This window comes from Pelodiscus sinensis, chromosome 32 (assembly GCF_049634645.1).
Source record: "Pelodiscus sinensis isolate JC-2024 chromosome 32, ASM4963464v1, whole genome shotgun sequence".
NCBI classification, from domain to species: domain Eukaryota; kingdom Metazoa; phylum Chordata; order Testudines; family Trionychidae; genus Pelodiscus; species Pelodiscus sinensis.
This window is the reverse complement of record NC_134742.1, coordinates 6,977,380-6,992,326: the sequence shown is the minus strand read 5'-3', so window position 1 is coordinate 6,992,326 and position 14,947 is coordinate 6,977,380. Positions and strand designations below refer to the sequence as shown.

The following is a 14,947-nucleotide window of genomic DNA, read 5'->3' as shown; positions in this document are numbered from 1 at the left end:
AACTAGCAGTTTACCATTTACCTCATGGATACTTTTGTGCTTGTCTACACAGGGAAATTGACAAGATGTTATTCCCAAATAGCTCTACAGGTGAACGCTATAGTCCAACGGAAATCAATTTATTCCAGAATAAGCAGTATGCTTTCAAAGTACCGCTTTCAAAGCAGAGTAATTATTTTCAGGAAAAAAACCCATACTTTTAAAATCACTGTTCTGGGCAATTTACCCATGTCGACAAGTCATTATTTTCCTTAATAACTTCTTGTGAGGGACTTTATTAAAAGCTCCTTGAAAGTCAGGGGGCTGGTGCACTCATATGCATATGAGTATATCTGTATTATCTGGGATTTTACTGTTATAATGTGACTCCCAAATCTAATGTGTCCTTCCTGTATTGTTTTCAGTGACCATTAATTTGGTCAGTTTTACCACTTATTATGTCCGGGGCTCTGCCAGCATCCATTCCAATTCACCAACTTGTTGCTTTGATACTTCTCGCATTTTTGGATAGACTTGTACAAATTTTACTTTTGTCCATCTGCGTATTTTTATTTAAATCCTTTGATGCCCATTTACACAATTTACTTTTTTGTTGTTACTCTTCCCAGCCCCCTTTACGTCCCGTCCTTTATTGGTTCCCGCAACCTTGATATTACTAACATCCCCAATGAATGGTTGTCGGAGCTTATAGAAGGTTCCTCAACACTCATTAGATTCCCCCCAGCTCCTACCTTAAATAATCATCCCAACGTCTATGTATTGCATGTGCCAAAAGTCTGCTCCCACTCTAATTAAGGCAAAGCTCAGCCTTTCTATACAATCTCTCTTCCCACCCTTACTTTGTCATCTCTAGGCATTGCCCCCTGCAGTTCTCTGTACCATTACTGGCATATCACAATGGCACAGCCAGAATTTCCATTCAGAAGAGATATATTCCTTTGTCTCCTCCCAGCAAGGTACCATGTAAAGGCAGAGTCAGGAATGGATGCTCAGGGAAACAGTAAGACACTTACCTTGGGTCTCGGGTTGACGTGAGCGTTCTGCTCTTCTCACCTGCGGGTGAAAGTTTAATGTCATATAACCCTCTTCGTCCTCCATTGGACAGGCTTGCTCCGGCTGTGAATCCTTTTCAGCAGGTACTCAGAGGAGGGAACAGAATACCTACTGACTGACCGCCAGGCTCTGCAGCTCAGGGCTCACCTCCCAAAGCAGCATGGACCCTCCCCATGAGAAACCACAGGAAGCGCAGGCTCTGAACACAAGTGACACCCAACTCTTCCGCCTTCCCCATACACGTCTGAGCCCATTACTAGACCCTGCTAACGTCTCTCCTGAAAGTGCTTATACTAAGTTTGAAAAGAAAATACATTGTACCTGCCAATGCTTGCTGGGAAGAAGGGAGAGGAGTTATGGGAAAGAGGATAAGTGGGGTTGGGTGGTAGAGAAAGGGAGAGAACTGGCTGGTGGGGTACAGGTAAGGGAGAAGAGGTGGGATGTAGAGGAGTGGGACAGTAGAAGGGAGGGCATGAGGGTGTGTGGCAGGAGTTTGGGGGAGAACAGAGGTGGAGCATATAGCACCCCCATGTTCTCCTCTCTCATGGGTTTGCCAGGATCTGGAGGGAGGTGTCCCCTTGGAGGAGAAAAGATCCCTCTCCCTGCCCACTGTGTGCACCAAGATTTGGGGGGGATGTGTTTCTCCTTCCTCTTTTGTGAGCCAGTATCCTTGGGGCCTTTCCCCTTTGGGTGCCTGAGCTCCTCTCCATAATTTCCCATGTATGACTGGTACCTGGGGAGCCCCATGGGATCCAGGATCCGGGGCCCTGTCTGTCTGGTGGTGTCCTTGCCTTTCTCCCTCCCCTTCTCAGATCTGGAGGAACTCGGCTTCTTTGCAGGGTCTGAGCATTTCCTCCTATTCCCATATGAGTTGGGGGTCTGTCTCTGCAGGGGAGGCTGAGGAAAGACTTGATGACTGATGGGTTAGTTGGATTGTGAGATCCTCTCTCAGGGTATGTCTACACTACCCCGCTAGTTCGAACTAGCGGGGTAATGTATGCATACCGCACTTGCTAATGAAGCCCGGGATTTGAATTTCCCGGGCTTCATTAGCATAAGCGGGGAGCCGCCATTTTTAAATCCCCGCTGCTTCGAACCCCGTGTAGCGCGGCTACACGGGGCTCGAACTAGGTAGTTCTGACTAGGGTCCTATTCCGAACTACCGTTACTCCTCGTGAAACGAGGTGTACCGGTAGTTCGGAATAGGCACCCTAGTCCGAACTACCTAGTTCGAGCCCCGTGTAGCCGTGCTACACGGGGTTCGAAGCAGCGGGGATTTAAAAATGGCGGCTCCCCGCTTATGCTAATGAAGCCCAGGAAATTCAAATCCCGGGCTTCATTAGCAAGTGCGGTATGCATACATTACCCTCCTAGTTCGAACTAGGAGGGTAGTGTAGACATACCCTCATAGACTGGAGAGTTGAGATGCTAGTGGCTGGGCACACGTAGGATCAGGCAGGTCAGAATCCTGGTGGAAGGGCTGTAGAGCATGAGCCGGCCCTGGGTTTCCATAGGGCGATGGTTAGTCATGGCACAGAGGGATTTCCTTATGTCTGGTTTCTGTGGCAGCAAAGAGCTTTCATTTGATCTGGTACCTTTTGCGCCAGGACTACTTATGCAGGGAATGATGACTCCTTGCTCAACTTTCTTCACTGTCAGGCATTTGACAATGTGGTCTTCTGAGGAAGGGTCAGAAGAAAAGTACTGAGGGGGGATCAGCAGAGCTGTTTGTTCTGGGAGAAAGGGGGCAAAGCTGGAATAACAGGGGCCTTGTGGATCAAGATGGAGGGGCACAGGCAGGGCAGAAATGCCAGTGGGGTTGTGAATTGGGATTGAGGGGCACCAGTAGAGTTGATGAAGCCCAGGGCTGGGAAAACTCCAAAACTACTCTGTCCCTCTCCAGCCCCCCTTCAATTCTCCTGACTAATCTACCCATCTGCATCCCAATAGCTGCCCAATCAGAAAAACAAAACAACTATCTACAGGGAAGGGTTAGTTTTGACAAATCTCCTGATTTGAAAGAAACGTGAGAGAGTTTTGAAAGGGAAGTGGCCTATTGTAATGCTGTTAACACGAGGTCTGATCTTTTAAATTCAAAACAACTTTTCATTTTAAAATTTGAGTTAATTTATAGAAAAACAAAACAATGTGTTTCAACTCACCTGAATTTTTCCCCCTCCAGATTCTTGGTTCATGACAATTTTTGGATATTGATGGTGGCTATCAATATGGAATGGAAGACTTTTGAAAAATCACAGAAATTCTTACAGGATAGAAAAAAAAAAACCCTGTCCCTTACCTTGCTCTGTCTAGTACTTCTGGAGCATTTCCTTTCATCTATTTCTCATTTCTCCAGGGGCTGTGAGGTCCTGCACAAATTAATTGAAAAATTTTCTTTTCTTTGGTGAAAAAATTCAACAAAACAAATTGTTTACATTACATTTTCAGGATTTTGTTGAAAAAGGAAGACTTTTCAGTCACAAAAATATTTTGGCTTTTAGTCAAAAATGCAAAAGTGAAATATTTTCCATCAAATTTTAGCTTTGCTGAAACAGACTTAACCAAAAAAGCCTACAGAAAAATGTTGATCACCTCTGCTAACCACCAATCTGTCCACTCTCCGTCACTGCTAGAACCCCTCTCTCTCAATTCTGGAAGAGCCAGCCTGCCATTCCTACCCTGTGCTCCCCATCCTCTTTCCCATTCAGTGGGATTCTTGATCTTCCAGAATCTTCCATCATTCAAACACACCCCTAATTGATTGTCTCCTCAAAACTAAGAGCCCAGAGCTTCTTCCCATCCCCGTGTGATATTCCTAATTAACCCCCGAATCCAATCCAACCCCCACCTCTGGTAACTGCACTGGCTGTAGCAGTGCCTTCTAGACCCCTGCATCTCATTTGGGGCAGCACTGTGAAGCAAAGGGTGACTGAAACCCACCCCATCTTCCTGCCTTCAGCTGCTGCCTTATCCTCCCTATCTTAACTGTTGTCAGCTGCAGCCCTGGGGCTGATGCAACCAGGCAGCAGTGGCTGGATAAGGGTCTAGGCCAGGATCACCACAGCTGGATCATGGCCTCATCTCCTATCTGTGCCCTTCCTGCAGCCAGATGAGGGCCAGACTGTTGGGTCAGGGACTGGACACTGCACAGTTCAGGCCTTGTTAGCCAGGCTGCTGTGGGAGCAGCTGGATAGAGACATTCTTCCCCCCCCCCCTCCAAAATCCTAGCACTTCCAGGACTTTCATCACTCCATAGTCCTGACTGCCATTCACTCTGCCCTTCACTTCTAAAATTTGTCCTCCACAAAACACTCCCGACTCCCAGCGAGTTGGCATCGCACCCTCAGCTAATTAACTGCGCCAGCCCTGCCAAAAACCTTCCCACTCCCCTCCATAGTCCCAGTGACATCCCTAAATAATTGCCAGCCAATTTGCCATGGAAAACTTCAATCCACTGCACCCATCACTGGCAGAGCCCCCTTCTCCCCTCCCCCTAATAAACAAAACCTGGGCCTTCCGGAACCTTCAATTTCCCCACATCATGGCTAATTGCATGTAGCCCTTAGAGAAACATCCAGCCACACACTATAGAGTAGCTGAGTGCACGTCTGTCTCACAGAAACCCCCTTTCCAGTCCCTGCCCCACAATGTCCCACAATGTCCCTGACTTCCATGACAGCACCCCTCTGTCAGTCTCTCCCTGCAAATCCCTAACTGCCAGTCTCTCCCCCCACAGACAGAGCCCCCCTTTGCCAGCCCCTCCACCACTGCCCTGCCTAACTGCCAGTCTGTCCCCCACAGACAGAGCCCCCCTCTGCCAGCCCCTCCCCCCACATCCCTGACTGACAGTCTGTCCCCCACAGAGCCCCCCTCTGCCACATCCCTGACTAACCGCCAGTCTGTCCCGCACAAAGCCCCCTTTTTTAGTTCCTCCCTCCACATCCCCAACTAACTTTATCAACAAATAAAGGAAAGTTATTTGATGCCCCAGCAGCCAGACTCTCTCCCTGTTATTGCCAGGGAGATTCCCAGCAGTTCCTCTCTCCTCACTGGATGCTTTATACGATTGAGCCCCAATGCCCCCCAGCTGGAGTCTGCCCCCTTCCTTCTGCTGCAACCTCTGCTCTGATGGCAGAGCCCAGGGGTCCTTTCCCCACATGCTTAGAGAGAGATTTAACCCTGACACCGCCCCTGAGACTTTCTCAGCCTGCAAGGAGGTTTAACGGTAGTTCAAATTAGGAGCTTTAATTAGAACTACCTAGTCCGTGCCGCGTGTAGCCATGGGCAGGTAGTTCGAACTAAGGGACATTTAAAAATGGCGGCACCCGGGAACATGCAAATGAAGCCCAGGATATTTAAACCCCAGGCTTCATTTGTAAGTTTGAATGCCTACTTTAGCCACCCTAGTTCAAACCAGGGTGGCAGCGTAGACAAACCCTCGGATCTGAAAAGGGCAAGGAAAAAGGCAAAGACACCACCAGATAGACAGGTCTCCAGATCCTGGATTCACATGGGATGGTCACACCCCTGTTGGAGTAGCAGAGGCTCCCCAGGTCCCAGTCAAACATGGGAGATTATGGAGAGGAGCTCAGGTACTCAAAGAGGAAAGGCCCCCTGGGCCCTGGCTCACAAAAGAGGAGGAAGAAACACTCCTTATCCCCAAATCTTGGCACACACAATGGGTAAGGAGAGGGACTTTTCTCCTCCAAGAGGACAGCTCTCTCCAGATCCTGGCAAAGGGGAGAACAGCTCCCTCCAGATCATGAAAGGGGAGAACATGGAGGTGATAGATGCTCCACTCCTGTTCTCCTCCAGCCTCCTGCCACTAACCCTCATGCCCTCCCTTCTATTGTCCCACTCCTCTATACCCCACCTCTTCTCCCTTACCTGTGCCCCACCAACCTGTTCTCTCCCTTTCTCTAGCACTCAACCCCACTTACTCCACATAACTCCTCTCTCCTCTTCCCAGCAAGCATTGGTTCATACAGTTTATTTTCTTTTCAAACCTAGTTTAAGCACTGTCAGGAGAGATGCTAGCAGGATTTAGTGATGGTCTCAGATGTGTGTGGGAAAGGCGGAAGAGTTGGGTGTCACTTGTGTTCAGAGCCTGCGCTTCCTGTGGTTTCTCATGGGGAGGGTCCGTGCTGCTTTGGGAGGTGAGCCCTGAGCTGCAGAGCCTGGGGGTCAGTCAATACCAGTTCTGCTCCCTCCTCTGAGGACCTGTTGAAAAGGGGCAACTGGGATAAGCCTGGCCAATGGAGGATGAAGAGGGTTATATGGCATTAAACCTTCACCGGAAGGTGAAAACAACAGAACGCTCACGTCAACCTGAGACCCTAGGTAAGTGACTTACTGTCTCCCTGGGTATCTATTCCTGACTCTGCCTTTACATGGTACCTTACAGGAAGGGGCCAAGGGAAAACATCCCATGTGAATAGAAATTCTGGATGTGCCATTGTGACATGCCAGATAACTGCAGCGGCTGGTGGCTAGGGATGACAAAGTGAGGGTGGGGCTATCTGGTGGAAGAGAGATTATATAGAAAAGCTGGGTTCTGCCTTAATTAGGGTGGGACCAGACTTTTGACCCATGCTGTAAATAGGAGTTGAGATGATTATTTAAGGTAGGAGCTAGTGGAAAGCTAACAAGTGTCAAGGAGCTTTCTATAAGATCAGACATCCATTCATTGGGGATGTTGGTAATATAAAGGTTGCGGGAAACAATAAGGGACAGGATGTGCAGGGGGCTAGGCAAGGTAGGATCAAAAAAATAAGTTGTGTAAATGGGCATCAAAGGATTTAAATAAAAATAGGCAGATGGACAAAAGTAAAACTTGTATAAGTCTATCCAAAAATGCGAGAAGTATCAAAGTAACAAGTTGGTGAATTGGAATGGATGCTGGCAGAACCCCAGACATAATAAGTGGTAAAACTGACCAAATTAATGGTCGCTGAAAACAGTATAGGAAGGACACATTAGATTTGGGAGTCACATTATAACAGTATAATTCCAGGTAATACAGATACACTAATATGCATATGACTGCACCAGCCCCCTGAGTTTCAAGGAGCTTTTAATAAAGTCCCTCACAAGAAGTTATTAAGGAAAATAATGACTTGTCGATATGGGTAAATTAACCAGGATTGTGATTTTAAAAGTAGTTTTTTATTCCTGAAAATAATTACTCTGCTTTGAAAGAAGTACTTTGAAAGCGTACTGCTTATTCTGGAATAAATTGATTTTAATTAGAATACAGTGTCCACCTGGAGAGCTATTTGGGAATAACCATCTGGTCAATTTCCCTGTGTAGACAAGCACAAAGGTATCCATGAGGTAAATGGTAAACTGCTAGTTCAGAACTGAGACTTGCAAGAGACAGGAAAGAAGTAGCAGGACTTAATGGTCAGTTTCATTGCTGGTCAGTTTCATGAGCAGGGAGCTGCCTCAAGGTTCTGCATTAGGCTGGTGTTTAATATATTCATGATCTGGAAGGGAGGTTGGTCATGAGGCTGCAAAGCTGAGGAATGTCACTAAATGAGTTATGTCAGTCAGGACTGGATTTACTGCATCTGTTCAGGAGCAAGGTCTGTGCTCCAACTCCAGATAGAGCTGAGTTGGTTATCCTCTCCCTGGTGAGTACTATAATATACAGTACTTCAGAGCCTTGTCTCCCATCTGTATTTGGTTCCTCTGGTTCAGTTCTGCTACAGAAGCATCTCATCAGACTCCAAGCTATAAAATCAGACACCGGTGAATGCCACATGGTTACGTTCTGGAATGAAACTTTTGGCAGTGCAGTACAAACAGGTCCCATGATTGGAAATTACTATCCCTAAGGCCAGGAGGCCGCACACAGTGGTAGCTGAGGTTGAAAGGGCCTGATTCTGCATATCCTGTGATGGCAGTTCTGGGTATCAAGTTTCACATAAATGGTCTCCACCTTGTTTCAAGTAGCCAGACAAGGCTTGGAGCTAATGAGGAATGGCAGAATCTTCCAGTACGTCTACACCAGGGCTAAAGAAATGAGATCAGCTTGGGTAGATTTATCCACAGTAGATGAGGTAGTGCACTGAAAATAGAAGCATCTATGGTGCTAGATACATTCTCACACAATTACAGTAACAGGAAACTCGGAAATGGTAGAGGTGCTTAACGATATCTTTGTTTCAATTTTCACGGAATGACTAATATAGTAAATGCTAGTGGAAAGGAGGTAGATTCAGAAGTTAAAATAGGAAAACAACAAGCTAAAGATTACTTAGAAATGTTAGATGTCTTCAAGTCACCAGATGAAATGCAGCCTAGAATACTCAAGCAGCTGATAAAGGACATATTTGAGCCTTTAGCTATGATCTTTGAAAAGTCATGGAAGTTGGGAGAGATTCCAGAAGACTGGAAAAGGGCAAATCTAGTGCCCATCTAAAAAAAGGGAAATAAGAACAACTCAGTAAACTACAGACCAATCAGTTTAACTTCTGTGCAGGAAAGATAATGGAGCTAGCAATTAAGGAATTCTTCTGCAAACCCCAGGAAGATAATAAGGTAATAGGTAACAGCCAGCATGGATTTGTAAAGAACAAATCATGTCAGATCAATATGATAGCATTCTTTGACAGGATAACAAGTATTGTGGATAAGGGGGGAAATGGTATATGTGATATATTTAGGCATTAGTAAATGCATGACCTTCTTATTAATAAACTAGGGATATATACCTAGATAGGGATACTATAAGGTGGGTGCATAACTGGCTGGATAGCCATTCTCAGAAGTTAATCATTAATGGTTCATAGTGATGTTGAAAGGGCATGCAGGGATCTGTTTGGGGACCAATTCTGTTCAATATCTTGATCAAAGATGTAGATATTGTCATAGAAAGTAAGCTTATTAAGTTTGACAATGATACCAAGCTGGAAAGGGTTGGAAGTGCTTTGGAGAATAGAGTCATAATTTAAAATGATCTGGACAAACTGGAGAAATGGCCTGAGGAAAAGATGAGGTTTAATAAGGACAAATGCAAAGTTCTCCACTTAGGAAGAAACAGTCTATTTCAGACATACAGAACGGGAAGGAGTACTGCAGAAAGGGATCTAGGGGTTATAGTTGACCACAAGCTAAATATGAGTCAACAGTGTGACGCTGATGCAAAAAAAAAAAGCCAACATGATTCTGGGATGCTTGTGTGTTGTGAGCAAGACACAAGAAGTTGTTCTTCTGGTCTACTCTGCACTGATTAGGCCTCAGTTGGAGTATTGTGCCCAGCTCTGGGTACCACATTTCAAGAAAGATGTGGAGAAATTGTACAAGGTCCAGAAAAGAGCAACAAAAATGAAACATGAGCTATGAGGAAAGACTGAAAGAACTGGGCTTGCTTAGTTTAGAAAAGAGAAGACGGAGAGGGGACACGATAGATATTTTCAAGGACCTAAAGGATGTAACAAGAAGGAGGGAGAAAACATTGTTCTCTCTGTCCTCTGATGATAGGACAAGAAGCAATGTGCTTAAATTGAGCAAGGGAGATTTAGGTTGGACATTAGAAAAACAACTGTTAGGGTGATTAAAAACTGGAATACATTGCCAAGGGAGGTTGTGGAATCTTCATCACTGAAGGTATTTAAGAACAGGCTAGATAAACATCTATCAGGGATAGTTTTCATGGTGCTTGGTCCTGCTGTGAGTGCAGGGGGCTGGACTTCATAACTTCTTGAATTCTCTTTCAGTTCTAGTATGCTAAAATTTTCTTCAGCTTTACAGCACTAGATGTCTGTTACAGAGTCCACTCCCTGCTAGCTGCCCCTCCTGCTGGCTGTCCTGGGAATTAGTTCTGCCAGATTTTCACCTGTGGTGTCTCCTCCTGTTCTGTCTCACTCCATAGCCCCTCTCACTTCCAGGACGTGTGTCCTCTCCATGACATGTCCCTTTAGCCAGGTCACTAGGATCCTTCCCTTCCTAGGAATGCAAAGTTTCCCCAGACCTGCAGGCTGGCATCTCCAAAACCCTTGCACTGTCATGGTACCCAGACCTATTCTCTACTGAGATGGGTTCCCGCCCAAGGATCGTAGAACAAGCAGCCAAAGTTTCTGTGCCCTTCTGCCCCTTGATGCTCTTCCCCTGGGTTTCTTCCTACATATCTGGCTTCCCCCTCTCTCCAGGTTTGCCAGCTTCCATCTCCCTCTAGCCAGGGTGCAACTGCAGCCTACTTCTCTACAGCCTTTTCTGGCAACTTCCTAACTATAGATACAAAATAGCTGTTACCACTCAAGAAAAAGATCTTGGAATCATTGTGGGTAGTTCCCTGAAAACATCTGTTCAATGTGCAGTGGGAATCTAAAAACTAAACAGCTAACAGAATACTGAGAAATATAAGGAAAGGAAGAGATAAGTCAAAATACCTTTTCCCTCTTCATAGCCAGATATCTCACTTTATCCTCTTTAGCCCCACCTGTTCCTACACCAGCCAATTTGTCCCTCTAATCAGTGCCCTAAGAGTGATGTGGCCTCTCTCCCAAGTTTGAACCACCTGGTTTCATACTCAAGGTCTGTTTAAAGCTGCATGCTCTGACTATAGAGGCAATGCTTAAATGCAACAGAGTTTGAACTGCTTGCAGCTTTGCCTTTGGGGCAGGAAGGGTTGTTATAAAAAGAGAGAGGCGGGCGTTTAGAATAACAAAAGGCTGAGCATTCCAGTCATTAAAGGATTGTTAGATCATCATGAAAACATTGCTGAGTGCTCCACTTAAAAATAGGGAGAACAAAAAGAGTAGGGACGAGTGATGTGCTACAGGGATTTGCATTTTGATCACTGTGTTAAACTCATAAATGTTCTTGAAAAAGGTGTGAATGGGGACTAATCCAAAGTTGACTGCAAAGAGATTTCACAAAACTGGATGACTAGGCAACTCAAAAGGCAGATGGAATTCAGGGTTGATAACTACAAAGTAACGCACATGGAAAAATAAAATCCTAACTATAGATACAAAATAGCTGTTACTACTCAAGAAAGGGATCTTGGAATAATTGTGGGTAGTTCCCTGAAAACATTTGTTCAATGTGCAGTGGGAATCTAAAAACTAAAAAGCTAACAGAATATTGGGAATCATTAAGAAAGGAAGAGATAATAAATCAAAATACCACATTGCCTCTAACACGAGGCCAGAAGGGGCTGAAGCAAAGACTTGCTATAATGTGGTCAAATATATACCACTCTAAGGGTACGTCTAGATTACATGCCTCTGACAAAAGAGGCATATAAAATAGGCTACCCGGCATAGTCAATGAAACAGGGATTTAAATATCACCGGCTTCATTAAAATAAAAATGGCTGCCGCACTGTGCCAACCATCAGCTGAGCCGGCACAGTGCGCAAGTCAAGGCACGGATCGGTCGACAAAGGAAGCCTTTGCCGACCACTCCCTTATTCCTTGTGAAACAAGGTTTACAGGAGTGGTCAACAAAGGCTTCCCTTGTTGACCAATCCACGTCTTGACTCATGCGCTGTGCTGACGATCAGCTGAGCCAGCACAGCGTGGCAGCCATTTTTATTTTAATGAAGCCGGAGATATTTAAATCCCTGCTTCATTGACTATGCCAGGGAGCCTATTTACATGCCTCTGTCAGCAGAGGCATATAATCTAGATGTTCCCTAAGGGTGCATCTACACTGCAGAGCTTAACTCGAAATAAGTTTATTCCTCGTACAACGAGGGTTACAGGAGGCGGAGCAAGAAGTCCTCCAGCTTGACAATATTTTGACACTATTTCGAAATAACTGCCTGCTGTGTAGATGTGGACTAAGTTATTTTGTAATAGTGCTAGTTATTTTGAAATAATGTTGCAGTGTATATGTACACTAAGGGCTAATGTATCGAAAGACTAATGTGTCAAAAGAGGATATGCCTATTCTATGGGAATTTGCACATCTTCTTCCGATCACAAAGTGAAAGTAGTTTGGATGCAGCTTTTCTTTTTTTTTTTTTTTTTGAGGAGGAGGAGCAGCTTTTCTAAAAAAAAGGGGGGTGGATGTTCACTGAAAAAGCCTTGTCCAAACTACTTTCACTTGAGATTGGAAGAAGATATGCTAATTCCCTTGGAATTTGCATATCTTCTTTCGACACTTTAGTGTAGTCTAGATGAGCGCTAAGTGGGCTAGAACCATGTTGTTCAACAACTGACAATAGGAATTTGTTAATGTTTTCTCCTCCGTTGCAATATTTTTCTCTGTTTCATCACTGGGGTGCCCTCAGCATGACATGGCCCTTGACTGACAGGTTTTTAATTATCCTTGGTATTATGTCAGGAGGAATATAAATGTCTGTTGGTGGGTACTGTACAGGCAGATTTCTTGCACTATATGCTGAAAATCTTTCACCAAACACTGCTTCTTACAGATCATCCTCCATGTCCCCGATGGCATCAGCTTGCTCTGCGTCTGGGAGCAACTGTGATCCTCATCCTGGTGGGAGTGTGATAGTGACGGGTGTTTGGGGTACGCACCTCCAAATTAATTTGTGCAAAATGCTACTCCCTGAAATTTCTCCATCTCCCACATTTCTAATTCCAACGCTCTCATGAATAAAATCCTAAGGTATGTCTACACTGCTGGCTAAAGTGAGGTAAGATATGCAACTTCAGCTATGTTAATTGCATAGATGAAGTGGAAGTAGCTTCACTTAAGTTTTGTTGCTGTCTACACAGCAGGAAGTGGAAGGAAGAATACTCTTCCTTTGTCTTCCTTTACTTCTTATGAAATGAGGGTTACCCAGAGTCAGAATAAGAAGTCCTCCAGCTCAACATTATTTCAAAATAAACTGCTGTTTAATTAGTGAGTTGCTCTCTGCAGGCTGGATCCAGTGGATTGCCAGGCTGGATCTGGCTCACATAACAGCCTCTCGCTCACCCTGCTGCACACTGTGTAATAACTGCAATAGTCTCTAGTATTCTCTGTCATGTTCTATCTCCCGGGCCCAGTTCTGAATGTGAAAGCTGCAGTATGGGATGTGCGGCTGATCCCTGAGCAGTAGCTGCCATTCATGCTCATGCTGTTCTGAAGTTTTTCAGCCCAGACGGTGTCTGAATTGCCTGGAGAACAACAGTACTGGGGTGAGACTCATCCCTCAATGCAACGGCAGCTCTGCCCTGACAGATTTCCAGTCCCACCTGAAACAATTTGTGTGTGAATCATCTCCCAGCAACTCAGCAGGTACCTCACCTCCGCCTCTCAGCTGCGCCTTGCACTGCAGCACCACCTACTGGTCACACAGGGAAATGACACAAACTACTTCAATACCTGCAATTGTAACATGGGTAGAAGAGATTGATGGGTGGAATTGAACCTGGGAAGTCTGAAGCTAAATGCACAAGATTCTGCCACATGAGTTAAAAGCCACAAGGGCTTAGCGAAGGCTCAAGAGCAGACTCATTAATCTCTCTCTATGTGGTCTCAGTGCCACTACATGGGATACTACACACAGAAGAAGTGTGGGTTACACAACAAATATCCTATTGCTACAAAATACTTAAGGCAGCTGGCAGCAACTTCTGTTTTTAGTTTTCCTAATTCTTCCATTGTAAATGAGTCTTGTGGCATCTTTGAGAAGCTTTCACACTTTCATTATTAGAAGCAGGCCTTGGAAATACGGGGTAGGGGAGCCCTGAGGCTGGAGAACGAGGTTTGCTTGGGCCCAGGAAATGTCATGCAGGATTTGCTGAGATGTGGACTCTGGAAGAGTCGCCATTTCCCCTCTGGCTTCTGATGCTCAGGAAGACTCTATAGCAGGACACCAATAACAGCAGGAACAGTCAGAAACGCTGGGTTCACCCTGGTGTGGCAACACACCCTGCACTGGGAGCTATCAATAAAGCTGGGGAAGGGGATGAGATTTGGGGCAAGTTCCCCTCACCGAACACATAGGGGCAGCAGGTTTGTAGAAATTTTGGTGGTGTCTATAATGCCTGCACCCCTGCCTCACTCATAGGCTCTTCCCCACATCTGCCTGAGGTGCTGGGAGGGACTTGGATGCTGGGTGCAGGTTCTGGCCTGAGTAAAGGGATTGGGGGAGGCAGGCGGGGTGAGGGTTACAAGCTCTGTGATGGGGTAGTGGGTATAGCAGGGGGATGGTCTGCAGCGCTTAGCTGAGGCACTGACGTCTGGCAGAAGCTACTATGCAGGGGGAGTTCAATGAAGTTCAGAACTTCCAGCTCCAAGATGCATTACCATTTTCTGCTCCAGAGGGACCAGAGTGCAAGCTCTGCCCCCCAGACTGGCTATTGCACCGGGACAAGTGTTACTGGGTGTCTAAAAACAAAACTTCCTGGAACGAGAGCCGCGATGACTGTTCAGGGAGGGGCTCCCGACTGCTGGTGATCCGGGACCAGGCCGAGATGGTAAATAAAACATGTCCTGGGGATACCTTGCTAGTAAGAATTAGCACAAAAAACCCTGGCTGCTCTATTCACACCCACACAAGCTAAAAAGCAAGGAAATGAAGGTGAAGGCTACCGCCCGTATAGAACTTGTGCTCTGTCACCTCACCTATTGCATGACCCCCGTACATCACAAACTCAATGGGTAGGCCTTCATTCTAGTCCTACCAGGACTGAAAAAACTTGACCCATGGTCACAAAGGAAGTCAAGGGTAAAGGAGGCAACTGGGTGATTTCAAAGGACCTTGGTACACCTTACATGTATTGCTCATGTGCATGAAAAAAGCAAGAGGGAAAATGCTAGCAGTGCAGGTGCAGCAAATGTCAGACTTCATAGGGTGCATGTGAGAATGTGCTCCCCTGTTTTATGGAAATGTTTATGAATATGAATGTGCAAAACTTGAAAATGCTTTATGCAAAACAGGGCAAGTGACCTACTGTTCAAGAGCATGCGATCCCCTGAATGTGTGTAC

At 45.7% G+C, this 14,947-nt stretch overlaps 1 protein-coding gene and 1 long non-coding RNA gene across 2 annotated transcripts in view; one reads left to right on the top strand and one right to left on the bottom strand.

The window, feature by feature from the left end:
- Positions 1 to 305: 305 nt before the first annotated feature.
- LOC142823227 (uncharacterized) overlaps positions 306 to 14,947 on the bottom strand; it is a 77,054-nt gene continuing 62,412 nt past the window's right edge. Inside the window, exons 2-3 of the long non-coding RNA XR_012898515.1 lie at positions 3,353 to 3,422; positions 306 to 1,053 (exon numbers count right to left, since the gene is read on the bottom strand). This is a non-coding gene — a long non-coding RNA (uncharacterized LOC142823227). The remainder of the gene's footprint in view (positions 1,054 to 3,352; positions 3,423 to 14,947) is intronic.
- LOC142823065 (killer cell lectin-like receptor subfamily B member 1B allele C) overlaps positions 6,309 to 14,947 on the top strand; it is a 57,495-nt gene continuing 48,856 nt past the window's right edge. Inside the window, 4 exon segments of the mRNA XM_075913343.1 lie at positions 6,309 to 6,393; positions 12,440 to 12,505; positions 12,508 to 12,537; positions 13,102 to 13,251. Of these exon segments, the coding sequence (XP_075769458.1) occupies positions 6,309 to 6,393; positions 12,440 to 12,505; positions 12,508 to 12,537; positions 13,102 to 13,251 (331 nt within the window).